Raw genomic sequence first — 19,145 nt, 5'->3', positions numbered from 1 at the left:
GTATATATACACTACCGTTCAAAAGTTTGGGATCACCCAAACAATTTCGTGTTTTCCATGAAAAGTCACACTTATTCACCACCATATGTTGTGAAATGAATAGAAAATAGAGTCAAGACATTGACAAGGTTAGAAATAATGATTTGTATTTGAAATAAGATTTTTTTTACATCAAACTTTGCTTTCGTCAAAGAATCCTCCATTTGCAGCAATTACAGCATTGCAGACCTTTGGCATTCTAGCTGTTAATTTGTTGAGGTAATCTGGAGAAATTGCACCCCACGCTTCCAGAAGCAGCTCCCACAAGTTGGATTGGTTGGATGGGCACTTCTTTGAGCAGATTGAGTTTCTGGAGCATCACATTTGTGGGGTCAATTAAACGCTCAAAATGGCCAGAAAAAGAGAACTTTCATCTGAAACTCGACAGTCTATTCTTGTTCTTAGAAATGAAGGCTATTCCATGCGAGAAATTGCTAAGAAATTGAAGATTTCCTACACCGGTGTGTACTACTCCCTTCAGAGGACAGCACAAACAGGCTCTAACAGGTACTATTTAATGAAGATGCCAGTTGGGGACCTGTGAGGCGTCTGTTTCTCAAACTAGAGACTCTAATGTACTTATCTTCTTGCTCAGTTGTGCAACGCGGCCTCCCACTTCTTTTTCTACTCTGGTTAGAGCCTGTTTGTGCTGTCCTCTGAAGGGAGTAGTACACACCGGTGTAGGAAATCTTCAATTTCTTAGCAATTTCTCGCATGGAATAGCCTGCATTTCTAAGAACAAGAATAGACTGTCGAGTTTCAGATGAAAGTTCTCTTTTTCTGGCCATTTTGAGCGTTTAATTGACCCCACAAATGTGATGCTCCAGAAACTCAATCTGCTCAAAGAAGTGCCCATCCAACCAATCCAACTTGTGGGAGCTGCTTCTGGAAGCGTGGGGTGCAATTTCTCCAGATTACCTCAACAAATTAACAGCTAGAATGCCAAAGGTCTGCAATGCTGTAATTGCTGCAAATGGAGGATTCTTTGACGAAAGCAAAGTTTGATGTAAAAAAAATCTTATTTCAAATACAAATCATTATTTCTAACCTTGTCAATGTCTTGACTCTATTTTCTATTCATTTCACAACATATGGTGGTGAATAAGTGTGACTTTTCATGGAAAACACAAAATTGTTTGGGTGATCCCAAACTTTTGAACGGTAGTGTATATATATATATATATATATATATATATATATATATATATATATATATATATATACTGCTCAAAAAAATAAAGGGAACACCTAAAAACACAATATAGACCTCGATGAATGAAATATTTCAGCTGAAAATCTTTATTTATTAGACAGAGGAATGTGTTTAGAGCAAAATAACCTAAGAATGATCAATGGAAATCAAAATCATTAGCCCATTAAGGTCTGGATTCAGAATCATACTCAAAATCAAAGTGGAAAATGAGAACATAGGCTGATCCAACTTCTGTGGAAATTCTTCAAGACGATTCAAAATGAGGCTCAGTAGTGTGTGTGGCCTCCACGTGCCTGTATGCACTCCCTACAACGTCTGGGCATGCTCCTGATGAGACGACGGATGGTCTCCTGAGAGATCTCCTCCCAGACCTGGATCAGGGCATCGGTCAACTCCTGGACAGTCTGTGGTGCGACATCGCGTTGGCGGATGGTACGAGACATGATGTCCCAGAGGTGCTCGATTGGATTCAGGTCTGGGGAACGTGCAGGCCAGTCCATAGCATCAATGCCCTCGACATACAGGAACTGCTGACACACTCTGGCCACATGAGGATGAGCATTGTCATGCATGAGCAGGAACCCAGGGCCCACTGCACCAGCATATGGTCTGACAAGGGGTCTGAGGATCTCATCCCGGTACCTAATGGCAGTCATGGTACCTCTGGCTAGCACGTAGAGGTCTGTGCGGCCCTCCAAGGATATGCCTCCCCAGACCATCACTGACCCACCGCCAAACCGGTCATGCTGGAGGATGTTGCAGGCAGCAGAACGTTCTCCACAGCGTCTCCAGACTCTCTCACGTCTGTCACATGTGTTCAGTGTGAACCTGCTCTCATCTGTGAAGAGCACAGAGCGCCAATGGCGAATCTGCCAACCAAGATGTTCTCTGGCAAAGGTCAATCGGGCTGCACGGTGTTGGGCTGTGAGCACAGGCCCCAATTGTGGACGTCGGGCCCTCATACCATCCTCATGCATTCTGTTTCTCACTGTTTGAGCAGAAACCTGCACATTAGTGGCCTGTTGAAGGTCGTTTTGTAGGGCTCCGGCAGTGCTCCTCCTGTTCCTCCTTGCACAAAGGACCAGAAAACGGTCGTGCTGCGGGGTTGTTGTCCTCCTGCGGCCCCCTCCACGTCTCCTGGTGTACTGGCCTGTCTCCTGGTACCTCCTCCATGCTCTGGACACTGTGCTGGGAGACACATCAAATCTTCTTGCCACAGCACGCATTGATGTGCCATCCTGGATGAGCTGCACTACCTGAGCAACTTCTGTAGGTTGCAGATACCGCCTCATGCCACCTCTAGTGGTGAGGGCACTAGCAAAAGGAAAAACTAACCAAAGATCGGCCAGAAAAGATGAGGACAGGCAAATGGTCTGTGGCCACCACCTGCAAATCCATTCCTTCTATAGGGGTTGTCTTGCAAATTGTCTAATTTCCACCTGGTGGAAATTAGACAATTTACCAACAGGTGAAATTGATTCACAAATCAGTGTTGCTTCCTAACTGGACAGGTTGATATCTCAAAAGTGTGATTGACTTGGAGCTACATTGCATTGCTTATGTGTTCCCTTTATTTTTTTGAGCAGTGTATATATATATATATATATATATATATATATATATATATATATATACACATATATGTGTGTACACACACACACACACACACACACACACAGGTATATATGTGTATATATGTGTGTGTATGTATATATATGTGTGTGTGTGTGTGTATCGATAGATAGATAGATAGATATGGCTATATACATTTGTACTATTCTTTGCCCATGACAGTTTATTCACTCCTCATAATGGTCATGTAAAGGTTTTGCAAACACATCCCAATGACTGTGTATACTTTATTCTGAGTCTTATCTCCTTTTCCCATGGATCCAAGGGCTGAACCTATTCTGACCAGGATGAAGGAGGATCACACTCGCATCATTTTGCCTGCCATTGACAACATCAAGTACAACACGTTTGAGGTACAGCAGTATGCCAACGCAGCTCATGGCTACAACTGGGGACTGTGGTGCATGTACATCATCCCTCCACAGGAGTGGCTTGACAAGGGCGATGAGACAGCCCCTATCAGGTAAGGGCCACTGCTGCAGAACAGTGTCCATTATAGATGAGGATGTTTGATGAAATATGGATAGCCCTGGCATATGACTTATTCATGTTTGGAGCCATCAAACTAAGGGCTCTGTGGTCTGATATTCCACCCAAACACACAAGTCAAGCCTCCCATGGAAAGTTGTCTAATTATCGTGATGAATATCTTAATTTTGATGCAGGAACACAAGAGGCCACACTGGCATGGTGTCATTTGTATAATTGCATGATGTATACCGTGCATATTTCTGTTCATCACTGGTGCTGAATGGAGAGCTGTGCTGGCTAGGATCATACCACTGTCTAATCTTGGATGAATTACATCTGTGGGAACCGTGAATTGAACTGATTTTCAGTACATGCAGGAATCGTGCACAAACATCATCTGCTTCAATTGAGAAAGGTCATGGCAACACTTACTCTACGACAACCCCGGGGATTGCATTCATTATTAATGAAGCCAATGCAGTATCTGAGGATTGGTGGTTATTGTTAAAATATCAGTGTTTCACTTAATCCTTAATGTGTATTAGCCTATAATTGAATACATGTTAGAATTCATCAGAGCCAATAGATTCCCAAGAGATAACTGTCTGTTTATTTCTACAGTATCTATCTGCAGAGAATTACTAGGTTGTCCTGGTGGCCAAAGATATTATCATGTATCCAGGGGTCACATGATCAATCCCCACAGCATCCAACATGATTATCCCTATCTCAGTAGCCCTGAGCTGAATGCAGAACCAATTTCTCCGCTCCGTGGTCACCACTTTAGGCTACCCCTGCTCTTCGATCCATCTGATGAAACGTGTACTTGTAAATGTGTTCGACCCAGAGGGATATGACAGCAAGCAAATTCCCACTTATGTGGCATGTAATATATTGTTTTGTTCAAACATGCAGCAAGCCAGTGCTTAGCTAACAGGAGAAATGGTATGGCAACTGAAGAACTCCTAATTTAAAAAAAAAATATTTAGTATTAATATTACTATGCTGTTTTATTTAGTTCAAACATTGCATGAGGTATAGAGGCATCTAGATAGATAACTATGGTTTGCTTGTGCTAGTGTGTCAGAGTCAGTATTTGTGCAATTCAACATGAGAGCAAAGTATGCAAGGTCAAGTTAGAACCAGTATAACCCAGCTCAGATATAATTTTTTAGTCTTTTCTATTTTCATGGATTTGTTGGATCTGAAATTATACTGCGTGCAAGCTGTATTGTTGAATTTTGAATTATGATGAATTAAAGATGGAGCAATGAATCCACATCAAACATGAAAAGTAATCTTTCAAAATTCCACTTAACCATTCTGATTAAATATAGGGCCCTATAGGGCAACAGCATGCCCAAATCCACTTTTGCTAGTAAAACAGTGCATAATCTGGGCAAAAAATTAGGTGCAAAGGGGTTGTGCTTAGTCTCTTAATTAATCATGTGTGTTTTGGACATGACATAAATTAAACCAATCAGTGTCATCCCCCATTCCCTTTAAAAGCCAGGTGCACTTGCACCTTGATGCATTGCTATTTAAATGGCGGATTTAGCAAGTTGGAGAAATGAGCGGTTTTCTGCTGAGGAAACATATCTGCTCATGTGCGAAGAAAAAGCGCGCGAGTAGCCCGTATATGGGAGCAGCAGGAATCCACAAATGCTCGGATTACATTTTGACATTTATAATCTCTCACATTGTAATGTTTTTAGTTGTAGTCTTTTGTATGTTTGTGCACTGCTGCGCATCCCTGTGTGTGTAACAAGCAGAGTGTATGCGTGTTGTGACCCCCGCCTATGTAGGTGCATTTCACTATCTGAATAACGTGCCCTTTAAATAGCAGAAAAATACTGCACTATTGACTTTAGACCAGGATTTTGTTGGTCAGTGGCGCAATCGATTTCCGCTGCCTCAAGACAGCAATGCGCCAACAATGCACCTGACTACACCTCCTTTTAACACCAGCACGTCCATGGGCGCAAGTAAATTAGCTATTTCAACAATGTGGGCGCTAGACGAGAAAATGAAGACTACGTTGTTCTGAAACTAGCAAAGACACTTGCACTGCATTTTGCGCTGGATGTAAGACAGGGCCCATAGCTTCCTGATATCCAATAGTCCAATAAAACAATGAAAAAAGATTCAGCAGCATTTGTGAATTTGGTTGGGCTCTGACAGGTTTAAAGCATAACTTTTTTGCTCATGTACACTATTTTTTTTTAATTAGTTGTCGACTTTCGCAATTGCTGACTATTGCATCTCATTTTACCATATAGACTCGTCACATGCTGCAAGTCGAAATAAGTGATAGGATGCCATTCACTTTATGCTTGTTAGTAAGACCCATGTTTGGGAGCTGTTGACAGCTAAACCTGTGAATGAATACTAGGTGAGACCCTGAACCAGCATCTGTGGCATAGTGCTTATAATGTATTTAATACAGATATGCAAAGAAAATTTTTTTTCCTGAAACTTTATGAAATATGGCAACTTACATGCCCGGTTGGACAAATAGCTAAAACAAAATTATTTATGTTAATAGGTTTGTATGGAAATTTGACATCCAAACACAGAGCCTCATTATTTCTTGACTAATCGATAATTCAGTTCTACTCTAAGAGTTGCTGTGACCTAGGGCAGTGAAAGATTAGATGCAAACTAGTGGTTTAAATACCCTTCTTGGTCCAGCTTGAGCAAAAATACACATGTATTTTTAATCTACTTTGGTATGTGTGTTGTCTTGTTCTGTTGAATGACTACTTGTTCTGTTTAAGGAATTGCTGCAGTTCTTCTACACTAACTGACTTAACTCAGTATGTCTGAAGTAATAAATTACCAAAAAGATGAAAAAGGTAAAAAGGGGCACTGTGGCACTAAATATTTGTTGTCTTAAAGTATCAAAAAGCCGCCGGCTTCCATTGCAGGGCTGTTTTGTGTTTCTCTATTGACACTTGCTGCAAATGGACAGATCGCCTCAAGGGCCAGCTGAAGTGTGCCAGCTTTGTAGATTTCTATTGGAAATCATTCCTCCACTTGTTTCCTCAAGCTTTCTGCCCATCAACAACAGAAGCCTGAATCTTCACAGCCATTCAGAGCTCAAACTCAAAGCCTTTTCTGTCTGTTCTAACGCATTCAGCAGCGAAGTGGGTAAAAGGTTACTGGACAGCTTATTCTCAGTGTGTAAGTCAAGTGTGGGGATTTTAATGATTAAAGGGATTTAACAAAAACCGTTTTTGGCAAATTTAGAGTTGTTATTGACCGCAGAGAAGGGGCTGGTGGTGGTGATGATCCGGTGACTTTTAGGGGTTTGAAAATTGCCTGCGGACATAACAGAAACCTCAATAGTTTATTTGTAAGCCCAAGTCAGTGAAGGGTTTTATTCCGTTTCCTATTTGTAGAGCTGTCCAGCTCTAGATAGAAAGGGTACCACATGTAAGAAAGAACAACACTAAACACTGTACATAAACCATTTTGACTGTCAGTAGACCACAGGACCATGGTAGTTTCGAGAAGAAGCTTGCAACCCAAATGTTTTCAAGTTTGTTGGAGCCATTTCAATTGTAGCCAGGTGGCACTGATACAGGTGTGGTGCAAAGCAGGGTTAAAGGTGGTGTGTTTATTTTAAGAAATATACTTTTTGTATAGTGTGAAAATAAGTGGCCTGGCATGTCTGACATTAAGTTTTGGCTTCTTGACAATTTTTGGTGATAACAGAGGATCCAAAGAGCATATTGGAAGCACGCCATCTATGCCGGAGCCAAGAGTAGCTGCTTTACTGACCAAACAACCAGTGTGTCAACAACAAGTCAATAATCATTCCTCTGTATCAGTTACTTATAGCAACATTAACAATGATAATCCAGATCTGCTTGCTGTTCATTGTCCAACCATGGATCTCGCTGGTCAAATGGAGAGACCCGAGGAGACGGAACTGTGAGTGCACTGGGTGCAGTGACGGACATCCAAGGTTATAACCGGGCAGTAGACCATGCATTGGAAAGTGTGTGCGGCTGGACGCGGGGCAGACGGAGATTGGACTCTATGATGCCATTTTGGACACTCCAGTGTAGCGACGCAACGTCGAACAGAGGAGGAAAGTTTCTTTTGGACCAATGCCAAGTGAAAGGATGTAAACGGTAGTGCTACCATAAAAAGTACATGGCCATTAAAATGTGTGCACACAAAGGAACTACCGGAGAAATCCCAATGCATTTTAAGAGACAATTTATGTTAAATGCTTTATTTACATTCAATGTTTGTAAAAAAACGATTTTTGATTTCAAGGATTTTATCCTGCTCATTACCTGCTTCACCTTTGTGAGTTTGATCAAACCCCTACAATTCCACGAAGTAAATTTTACCTTGCAACTCTCTGACATTGATTCCGGTATGTTATATTAGGAACTGTAGTGAAGAAGTACTTTGACAAACCACACCCACTGATGAAAGAATAAATAATAAAATGAAACCACAAAAACCCACCCTCAACCCCATACGAACCTAAGTCCAGGAACTCTGGACATCCCCTCCCATCCCACGTTTAACTACCGCTAAAACGAGTTTCTCTACCTTTTCTTTTCTTCTCGCTCCAGCTCGCTATCTTACTTTTTCTAAATACTAATCACACATAACATCAGTAATGAACTGTGCAACGCTTACAACATGTAGGCATATATAACATTAACCACCCGAACACATACACAAACCTGGAACCCGTGCATGCAGACTGGAAGACGAGGAGAGGGAAAAGTCTGTAGCCTGGTCACAAGAGTCCGCGATGCTTTGGGCCTTCCTTCCTCCGACAGGCGCATAAACTGATGATGACTCTCTCTGTCCCTTAGGCCTAGGCCTACTTGGATGTGCCCATGTCATTTCGGCTGGTGCTTGGACATTGTCTCTCATTCAGGGTTAAGGGCATTCCACAAAAGCTGAATAGTCTAGCTATAAACGAGACTCCGTCCTGTCCAGGTAGAAAAATAAAGCCTAAAAAAAAACAAAATGGCGACAACCCGAACACGTAGCTACATCTTTCGTGTAAATGGAAATAAAATAGAATAAAGTGGGCTTAATAGCCTACTGTGTCAGTCCTTATCCGAGGGATTGAATAAACCTCTCCGCTTCTGCTGGGCTTTGAAAGGTGTGGGGTCTCTCGTCCTGTGTTACCAGGAGCCGGGCTGGGAAGATGGTTCTGTGCTTGTGGATCCCCCGGTCTCTCAGCTTCTTCCGGACCTGATCGTAGTCGCGCTGCATCTTGTGCACCCCAGCAGAGAGGTCGATGTGAAAACGGACCGGCGTGTTCTTGTAAAGGACCTGTCCCTTGGTTTTGGCTGCCTTTAGTACTCGCTCCCTATCCTTAAAGTTCATGAACCTCATGATCAATGTCCTTGGACAACCCGTGCGAGAGTCTACCGGAGCGCCGATTCTATGAGCCCGCTCCACCACCAAGCCCTCCCGCGGATCCATGTAAAGAGCCTTCGGCAACCACTTCTCCAAAAATGCAGGTGCATCCTGGCCCTCTTCTTTCTCCGGTAGGCCCAACAACCTTACGTTATGTCGCCGACTCCTGCATTCCAAGTCCTCCACTTTGTCAGTAAGGCTTTTGACGGTGCTTTCCAGCGTGCTAACTCGGGGTGTTAGCTTCTTCACGTCGTCCTCCACGTCAGAAATCCGTTGTTCGGCCTGTTCCATGCGACCCAAGAATTCCTGTATTTGTTTCTTTACATCCGCAATTGTCGCTTGCACTCCATCAATTTTCTTGTAAAGTCCACTTTTGAAAGACTGTATGGCTTTCATGATATCTTGGTTGCTATTCTTATCTGTGTCTAACATTTCGTCATCTTCTTCCTCGTGGTCGTCTTCTTCGTTAGCCATATTTTCAACCTGCATGGCGTCGCTAACCTTCTCAGCCTCTTCCTCGTGTCGCGATTTCCTTTTCTCCTTCTCTTTTTCTCTCTTTGCCTTTTCTTTCGGGTTTTTCCCTGACATTTTAGTTCTGGGTACTCTTATACACGTATTGCGTGACTTTAGACAAGATTCGGATTAGTATTGTAGGATTAATTTACACGGTAGCTGCAGAGCTTGAGATGTGCAACCTCCTAGTCCCTCGCCATAACCGGAAGTCTCTTACATTCAATGTTTGAATGAAAAGCAGTTTGTGTGTGGTGGAAAACAAAGGTAAAATGGATGACAAGTTAATGGGGCTCATTTGTGTGTAAAGGCAGCACCTGGCACTGATTTGGTAGGCGTGCACGCTGACACTCAAACTGACAATGAGGGAGGGTCTCTGTCAGAAAAGGAGCAGTGAAACTTACAGCAAAGGCATTGCTTTCTAAAATAAGTGATTTAGAGAAACTAAGACCATTTAAACTAAATAAAGCTGCCAACTTAAAAAAATACAGTTCAAGGGTTGATGACTGGTTATAAAGCTGAAATAGAAAGCAACTTCAGCAAGTATCAAATGTTGGTGAATGACGCAAAGGATGCACATAATTTGCTTGAGTTATAACCTCTGGAAGAAAAGTATGAAATTTGGTTCAATGCAAAAACTTGTGGTTGTAAATGAATTTTCCCACAGTGTCACAAAATGGTTGACGTGCAAATTATGGAACTGCTGAAAATGTTGACGTTAACATCGGTGTAACAGAAATAAAGCCAATGGACAGTGTGCCAAACGTTGGATCAGTGTCATCAAACGCCCCAATAAAAGTCGCAGCAGTTCAAGATCAACTCGATCAAGCAAATCCTCATTTGAAATTGCACGTACAGCGGGCGTCCAGGTAGCGTCGTGGTCTATTCCGTTGCCTACCAACACGGGGATCACCAGTTCAAGTCCCTGTGTTACCTTCAGCTTGGTCACGTGTCCCTAGACACAATTGGCCATGTCTGCGGGTGGGAAGCCAGATGTGGATATGTGTCCTGGTCACTGCACTAGCGTCTCCTCTGGTCAGTCGGGGCGCCTGTTCAGGGAGGGGGAACTGGGGCTCATAGCGTGATCCTCCCACGCGCTACGTCCCCCCAGTGAAACTCCTCACTGACAGGTGAAAAAGAAGCGGCTGGCGACTCCACATCTATTGGAGGAAGCAAGTTGTAGTTTGCAAACCTCCCCGGTTCAGCAGAGGGGTTGGAGCAGCGACTGGGACGGCTCGTAAAAGTGGGGTAATTGGATGAGTACAATTGGGGGGGATAAAATAAAAAGAAAGAAAGAAATTGCATGTACAAAAGCCAAGAGAGCCATGCTCCTGACGCATGCAGCATCGCTGAAAAGGAAACATGAACTGGAGAACAAGGCGGAATCAGTGAGCAAACACATGGAGCAAATGTAAATTGATGTCAAAATTGAAGCCTCAGGTGCAGAACTAGCAATTTTTGTGAGCATTTTCAGATCAAGATGGAATGGAATCCTATTTTGAGAAGCAAAGGCCTAAAGAAATAAGTGTTGTCAGTCCTGCTCCAAAGCACAAAGAGTCCATAACATCAACAGAGTCCATAATGTCAATGGAAAATAAAAACTTGCCTTTCACAAGAGTAGAAATGACTGAAAATGTTGCACATGCAATTGATAATTCCACACTACAGATTCTACAAAGGCAAAATGAAACATCTGGATTGCTGATACAACAATAAAGGACAAACCAACTTCCACCAAGCGAAATACCTGTTTTTGAAGGTGACCCTTTAAAATGCAAAGTTTTCATGCAAGCCTGTAAAGACTGTTGAAGAGAAGAGTACAACTAAAGGGGACTGCATGGATTGTCTGTAAAGATACACCATAGTGTGCCCACAAGACTTTGTACAAAGCTGTTTACACATGAGTGCAGAGAGGCTTTGAAACAGTCAAAGCCCTCCTGCAAGAGCATTTTGGGAATGAAGCAAATATCACAGCAGCCTTTATGAAAAAAGTTCACAACTGCCCTGCTGTTAAGCCTGAAAATGTTTCCTTTCTCCAGGATTACACTTTATTCCTACATGGATGCAACAATACAATGTCTGATTTACAAGACATGACAGAACTTGACATGTCTGCTAATCTCAGAGTTGTAATTTCAAAACTTTACTTTTATCCGTGAAAATCAAAAATGCAAACCAAACTTCCACAACGTTGTGCAGTTTGTGGAACATCAAGTCAAGCTCTTGTCTGATCCAATTTTTGGGGATATTCAAACCACAGAAAGAGGAACGCATATCAAAAGGGATGAGTGTATATAGTAAAACCAAAATTGAAATGAGACAACTTTACTACAAATGTCTGTGTGATTAACAAACTACAGCACAAGGAGACAAAAGAAATAAAACAGCAACATCAATTGTTTGTTCTGATGTCAACAATTTGCCAAAACCAATCATCTACTACTACTACTTTCGGCTGCTCCCATTAGGGGTCGCCACAGCGGATCATCCGTTTCCATATCTTCCTGTCCTCTGCATCTTCCTCTGTCACACCCACCACCTGCATGTCCTCTCTTACCACATCCATAAACCTCCTCTTTGGCTTTCCTCTTTTTCTCTTCCCTGGCAGCTCCATATTCAGCATCCTTCTCCCAATATACCCAGCATCTCTCCGCCACACATGTACAAGCCATCTCAATCTTGCCTCTCTAGCTTTGTCTCCAAACCATCCAACCTGAGCTGTCCCTCTAATATACTCGTTCCTAATCCTGTCCTTCCTCGTCACTCCCAGTGAAAATCTTAGCATCTTCAACTCTTCCTCCAGCTCTGCCTCCTGTCTTTTCATCAGTGCTACTATCTCCAAACCATCTTGTAAATCTTCCCTTTAACGCTTGCTGGTACCCCTCTATTGCAAAGCACCCCTAACAATCTTCTCCACCCGCTCCACCCTGCCTGCACTCTCTTCTGCGCTCTCCATTACTTTGTACAGTTGAACCCAAGTATTTAAACTCATATACCTTCGTCACCTCTACTCCTTGCATCCTCACCAGTCCACTGTCCTCCCTCTCATTCACGCATATGTATTTCATCTTGCGCATACTGACTTTCCTCTTCTCTCCAGTGTATACCTCCACCTCTCCAGGTTCTACTCAATCTGCAACTTACTCTCGCTACAGATCACAATGTCATCTGCAAACATCATAGTCCATGGAGACTCGTGTCTGATCTCGTCTGTCAACCTGTCCATCACCATTGCAAACAAGAAAGGGCTCAGAGCTGGTCCTTGATGTAATCCCACCTCCACCTTGAACCCATCTGTCTTTCTAACCACACACCTCACCTCTGTGTCACTTCCCTCATACATATCCTGCACCACTCCTACATACTTCTCTCCAACTCCCGACTTCCTCATACAATACCACACCTCCTCTCTTCGCACCCTGTCATATGCTTTCTCTAAATCCACGAAGACACAATGTAACTCCTTCTGGCCTTCTCTATATGTCTCAGTCAACATTCTCAAAGCAAACATCACATCTGTAGTGCTCTTTTGTGGCATGAAACCATACTGCTGCTCCTTGATCGTCACCTCTCCTCTTAACCTAGCTTCTATTAGTCTTTCCCATATCTTCATGCTGTGACTGATCAACTTGATACCTCTGTAGCTGCTACAATTCTGCAGTTCTTATTCATTAAATTTGGTACCAGTATACTTCTTCTCCACTCCTCAGGCATCCTCTCACTTTCCAAGATTGTGTTAAACAATCTAGTTAAAAACTCCACTGCCACCTCTCCTAAACATCTCCATGCCTCCACAGATATGTCATATGGACCAGCTACCTTTCCACTCTTCATTCTCTCCATATCTGCCCTCACTTCCTCCTTGCTAATCCACCGTACTTCCTGATTCACTACCCCACATCAGCCAACCCTCTCTTTCTCTCCTTTTCTTCATTCATCAGCCCTTCAAAGTACTCCGTCCACCTTCTCAACACACTTGCCTCACTTGTCAGCACATTTCCATCTCTGTCCTTGATTGTCCTTACCTGCTGCATATTCTTCCCAGCTCGGTCCCTCCATCTAGCCAATCGGTACAAGTGCTTTTCTCCTTCCTTAGTCTCCAACCTCTCATACAATTCACCATACGCCTTTTCCTTTGCCTTTGCCACCTTCTCTCTTTGCTTTACGCTGCATCTCCTTGTACTCCTGTCTACTTTCTTAATCTCTCCGACTACCCCACTTCTTCTTTGCCAACCTCTTCCTCTGTATACTTTGCTGTACTTCATCGTTCCACCACCAAGTCTCCCTGTCTTCCTTCCTCTCTCCTGATGACTCACCAAGTACCTTCCTAGCTGGCTCCCTCACTATCTCTGCAGTGGTTGCCCAGCCATCTGGTAACTCTTCACTACCACCCAGTGCCTGTTTTAACTCCTCCCTGAACTCCACACAACAGTCTTCCTTCTTCAACTTCCACCATTCCTCTTCTTGGTCTCCAAAGTCAACCTACATACCACTATCCGATGCTGCCTAGCTACGTTCTCCCCTGTCACCACCTTGCAGTCTCCAATCCCTTTCAAATCGCGCCTTCTCCATCATTTATAGTCCACATGTGTGCACTTTCCTCCACTCTTACATCACCCTGTGTTCCTCTCTCTTCTTGAAATATGTATTCACCACAGCCATTTCCATCCTTTTTGCAAAATCCACCACCATCTGTCGTTCCACATTTCTCTCCTTGACACCATACCTGCCCATCACATAGTCATCACCTCTGTTTCCTTCACCAACATGCCCATTGCAGTCCACTCCAATCAGCACTCTCTCTCCCTCTTGGGTACACTCTCCACCACTTCATCCAACTCACTCCAGAATTCTTCTTTCTCTTCCATCTCACACCCAACTTGCAGTGCATATGCACTGATTACATTCATCAATACACCTTCAATTTCCATCTTCATACTCATCACTCTGTCCAACACTCTCTTCACCTCCAGCATGCTCTTGACATACTCTTCATTCAGAATTACCCCTACCCCATTTCTCCTCCCATTCACACCATGGTAGAAAAGTTTGAACCCACCTCTGGTGCTCCTGGCCTTCCATCTAGTCTCTTTCACACACAGTATACCTACCTTTTTTCTTTCCATCATATCAGCCAGCTCTCTCCCTATACCAGTCATAGTACCAACATTCAAGGTTCCATCTCTCACTTCCACACCCCTACCCTTCCTCCTCTCCCGCTGCCTCTGGACATGCCTTTCCCCTCTCCTTCGCCCAACAGTAGCATAGTTTCCACCCACACCCTGCTGGCCAACAGTACCAGTGTCAGTCGTTGGTAACCCGGGCCTCAACCGATTCATTATGGAAATATGACTTATGCCAAAACCAATCATCATGAAAAAAAATCAACTTCTTAAAGGAAAAATAGTTTGCTTTGGGTATCTCAAAACTGAGCATTTGCATCTGCATCCCTACCAAAACCGTGACATTTTACGGCAATAAAAAACCTTGGTTCTCCAAAGAATTACACCTCCTACACAAAGAAAAGAACTGGCCATTCAAAACGGAAACAGGAATCAGTACAGAGCAGCCAAGTATAAGTTGCATGCTGAAATGAGAAAAGCAAAGTCCAGCTATGCAACAAAACTCGGAACAACAACATGCAGTACGAGGGTGGGTGTTTGAACTAAAATAGGAATTGATTGGCCACTAATTTGGGAGAAAAAGGGAAAAATCAGAAATATTTTTTTTTAAAAAGGATTACCTAGTGGGAACCAAGTTGCTGGCAATGACGTAGCGAATACCAAGATGTCTTCGCAATGGCTTCACAGATTTTGCATTATCATCAATCCATAGTTTATTATAGATCAGAGGTTGTCTTTTTTATTAACTGAACTGTACTATATAGTGTATATACTATGATACTTGAGCTGCTCCCCGTTCCTGTGTTTTGACTTAAAACTGTGTAAGGCTTCATTACTCATAAGATTCTATCCGCAAACATGCAGAATTTCTGTCTTACTTCAAAATCACACGTTGTGATGAATCGATGAGAAAAGACATTATTTTGAATAATCATGACATTATATCCAACAGTATCTGCTGGGATTTCAGACCAGGGATTTTCAACCACAGCAATGTCATTTTGCTTTCCATTTTAATCTCAGAATGGATCATTTTGCAGTCATACTACACCTAACCCCTTATCCTGCAATGTATTTTTGGTGACTTAATTAATCAGGGTGAAACTGTGTGTGGGTGTGTGTGAATGTGTCTGTGTTTTCAATTTCTATGTCTGTCAAGTGTACAAACATAATATTTGTTTCAAGTTTATGGGTCAAATGCACAATGATACAGCAATGGCAGACATTGCTGGCAATTAAATTGCTTGGGCATCAATATAACCACAAAAAAAGCTAAAAATATAAAATTATAAATTAAAAAGTAAAATGTAAAGTCTGGAATCTAAAATTTAACAGTATTTACACGCCAGGATTTTTTGTTTTTACTTAAAATCAACAAAAGTCAACATTTAACATTGTGTATGTAAATATAAATATGTATATGTACATTGTGTGGGAATGGGCACAGCAGAAAAGTGAATAGTGCAGTATAAAGTGAGGAGTGTGCATTGTGCAAGAGAGGGAGAGGGGGGCCTCTTGTTTCGGGACTGGATGCTCCTGTACTATTTGCCAGATGGTAACAGAGTAGATAGTTTGTGGCTGGGGTGGCTGTGGTCCCCAACTATCCACTGAGCGTCCTTCCTGTAGCTTTGGGTATAGCGGTCCGGCAGGGCTGGTAGCTCAGTCCTGATGATGTGTTTCGCTGCTTTCACCACCTTCTATAGAGGCTTGCGATCAATGGCGGTCTAGCTGCCACGCCAGGCGGTGATGCAGTCAGTCCGGATACTCTCCATGGTGCCTCTGTAGAAGTTGCAAAGTATCTTGGAGTCCATGCAAAATTTCCTCAGCTTGCAGAGGAAGAGGTCTTGCTGCCTTGACAACGATGCCAGTATGGTGTGACCAGGTCAGGTCCTAGCTGATGTTCCCCCCAAGGAACCTGGAGCTGCTAACTCACTGATGTGGATGGGGGTGTGTCCTGCAGCTTTCTGTAGTCATCAGCTCCTTAGTTTTGCTTATGTTGAGATGGAGTTTGTTGACCTGGGACCATGATGTCAGAACTCTCACCTCATCTCTGTAGGCCATCTCATCGTTGTCTCTGATCAGGCAATGACTGTGGTGTCATCAGCAAACTTAATGATGGTGTTGGAGCTGTGTGTGGCCACGCCACCATGCGTGAACAGGGAGTGAGAGGGGGCTAAGTACACAGCCCTGGGGGGCACCAGTGCTGAGAGTCAATGTAGTGCCCATCCTCAGTACCTGTGGTCTGCCCATCAGGAAGTCCAGGATCCAGCTGCACAGGGCGGTGTTGAGTCCATGGTCTCTGAGCTCATTGACAAGCTTAGAGGGCAGAATGGTGTTGAATGTAGTCGATGAACAGCAGTCTCACATATGTGAGAATGTTCCACATATTGGAGAATGCTTTGTTCCAAGTGGGAGAGGGTAGTGTGGAGGGTGAGATTGATGGCATCATCAGTAGACCTGTTGGACCTGTAACCAGACTGTAGTGGGTCCAGGGTGTCAGGCAGCAGTGAGGTGATATGGGTTTTGACTAGCTGCTCGAAGCACTTCATGACTGGTGTGAGTGCTACCAGGCGGTAGTTATTTAGGCCTTTGGCTTCTTTGGGACAAGGTCAATGATGGTCTTTTTGAGACACGTGGGGACTGTAGACTAGGGCAGGGAGAGGTTGAAGCTGTCTGTGAACACAAGTTTGTAACCTGACATTTGTAGACCCTGCAGATGACTTCACTATACAAATTTCTTGAATCTGCTGGAGGGTGCTGCCCTTCATTTCAGTAGATTCACCAGCTGTATCTATCCATTTGCTACAATTGAAGACTGTGTGTGTGCGTGTGTGTGTGTGTGTGTGTGTGTGTGTGTGTGTGTGTGTGAAAGTGAGAGAGACAGAGAGAGAGACAGAGAGGAGTTAAGGCAGTGAACAACAACTGTACAAGATTTATTTTGCTTGGACTATCAAAGCACCGCCTAACTCTGCTACAGACTAGAGTTGTAATGATGATATATAAACTGATAACCTGGTATGATGTAATGTTTTATGTTGTTCACACCCCAAACCACTTTTCTCTGTCTTTCATATGGCACATTGCATCATTTTTTACTTGAATTCAATGAAACACTTGAAGCCTCCACTGTACCTCTTAATTCCAATATCAATCAAACTGTGGTAGCAGCAAAATGTTACCCTATCTTGCTTTTCTCTGTTCTGTTTCTGTCTTTCTCTCTCTGTTGCACATGTATTCATTTATGTATGTGTTAGTGTAAGGAGAATTTTGTGCATCTTTCCAGAGAAAGAGAAAAACTTCTATTCACTGATTGTAGTGAAGGGAATCTTTAGACTCAGCTCAGCATTTTGGCAAAAATAAGGCTTTTCTGGAAATGTATGCAAAAAGAAGCGGCAGGCCTTGGGTGACAACAGCTAGAAAAAATAACACTTCCTCTAGTGGAAGTGGAAAACAACTTCAGTAGTTGCTTTTGTAAAAAGTTAAACTGAGAAGAATTGTCAAGTACTATAAATTTGTCATTACTTATTTGAAAAGTACAAACTTCATTTTTTCCTTAACCCTCCATTTCTTTCATAAAAAAGTTAATTGGTTATAAATCTGTGATTTGTATGGTAAAAATGTAATTTGGAATTGTTGAAGAAGACTGTAAGTGTCATGCTGGCATAGACACGGCTCTCATGGGAGCCCAGCGGCTTGTGCAAATAGATTAAACTTTGGGTTCGCGAAGCGAACCCTAGTTATATGAACAACGACAAAATGGCTGAGAGGTTTATTGCATTGTGACATCATCCACAATAGCTCGCTGGAAAAAAGAAAAACGATGGAGGTGCATTCCCCGTGCCAATCCCGGACAATATGACCCCCTGTGGTCATATGTCCTCCCACCGACCCCGTATTGGCACGCCCACCGGAAGCGCTATTCCTCTTTGTAAGTCGAACCATCTCCAACTAAATGAGCACCACACCTGTGGCCCGGGTAGAAGGAGAACGGCTCTATTCTCAGCCATTTTGTCGTTGTTCATATAACTAGGGTTCGCTTCGCGAACCCAAAGTTACATTTCACGTACTCCAAAATGGCTGAGAGGGTTATTGCATTGAACAACGACAGGATTCGTGCCTCCGTTCCCTAGCCGTCCAATGAACCCTTCAAACCCCTGGTGGGAAGGGGTACGCGTTCTGATGAGAGCATCCTAAGAGGCCTGCTCCAGAACAGCGTCGGCAACCGACCGCACCTTAACGTGCCGGTAATAATGCCGTAAGAAAGTGGTCTCACCACTCCAAACCGCCGCCTGGCGGATGACCTCCCAGTCGATACCTGACAACACAGCTATCGACGTAGCAGTCCCTCGGGTAGAATGCGCCTTCAGCTTAGGAGCTGTTTTACCCGCTTTGGTATACGCTCCGTAATATCATCCACCAGCCAGTGTGCTAGCCTCTGGGTGGAAAGGGCATAACCTAGTTTGCTCACTCTGTAGGTCAACAGCAGCCTGTCAGACCTACGAATATCTGCTGTGCGCCGCATGTAAATGCGTAAAGCCCGTACAGGACACGAGAGGTGCAAGCGTTTCTCATCCCTAGTCACCGGTGATGGATGAAACGCGTGTATCACCACTGGGGCCCTACGCGTCAGGACAGACACAGTTTTGGGCACGAAGCTGGGGTCTGTAAAGAGCGTGACCATCAGATCACCAGAAAACACCATCCCCTTGATGGTGAGTGCAGTGAGCTCACAACCCCTCGCTGCGGTGGTAAGTGCC

General features: G+C 43.5%; 1 protein-coding gene across 1 annotated transcript in view; it reads left to right on the top strand.

Annotated features, from left to right (window-relative positions):
• The window catches only part of galnt9 (polypeptide N-acetylgalactosaminyltransferase 9), a 136,452-nt gene that overhangs the window by 64,244 nt on the left and 53,063 nt on the right, over window positions 1–19,145 (top strand). Inside the window, exon 5 of the mRNA XM_056288831.1 lies at window positions 3,150–3,347. Coding sequence (XP_056144806.1) covers window positions 3,150–3,347 — 198 coding nt within the window. The remainder of the gene's footprint in view (window positions 1–3,149; window positions 3,348–19,145) is intronic.

Source organism: Lampris incognitus, chromosome 1, assembly GCF_029633865.1.
Source record: "Lampris incognitus isolate fLamInc1 chromosome 1, fLamInc1.hap2, whole genome shotgun sequence".
Taxonomy (NCBI): Eukaryota; Metazoa; Chordata; class Actinopteri; order Lampriformes; family Lampridae; genus Lampris; species Lampris incognitus.
The sequence above is the reverse complement of the archived record's forward strand: the minus strand, read 5'-3'. Positions and strand labels throughout refer to the sequence as shown.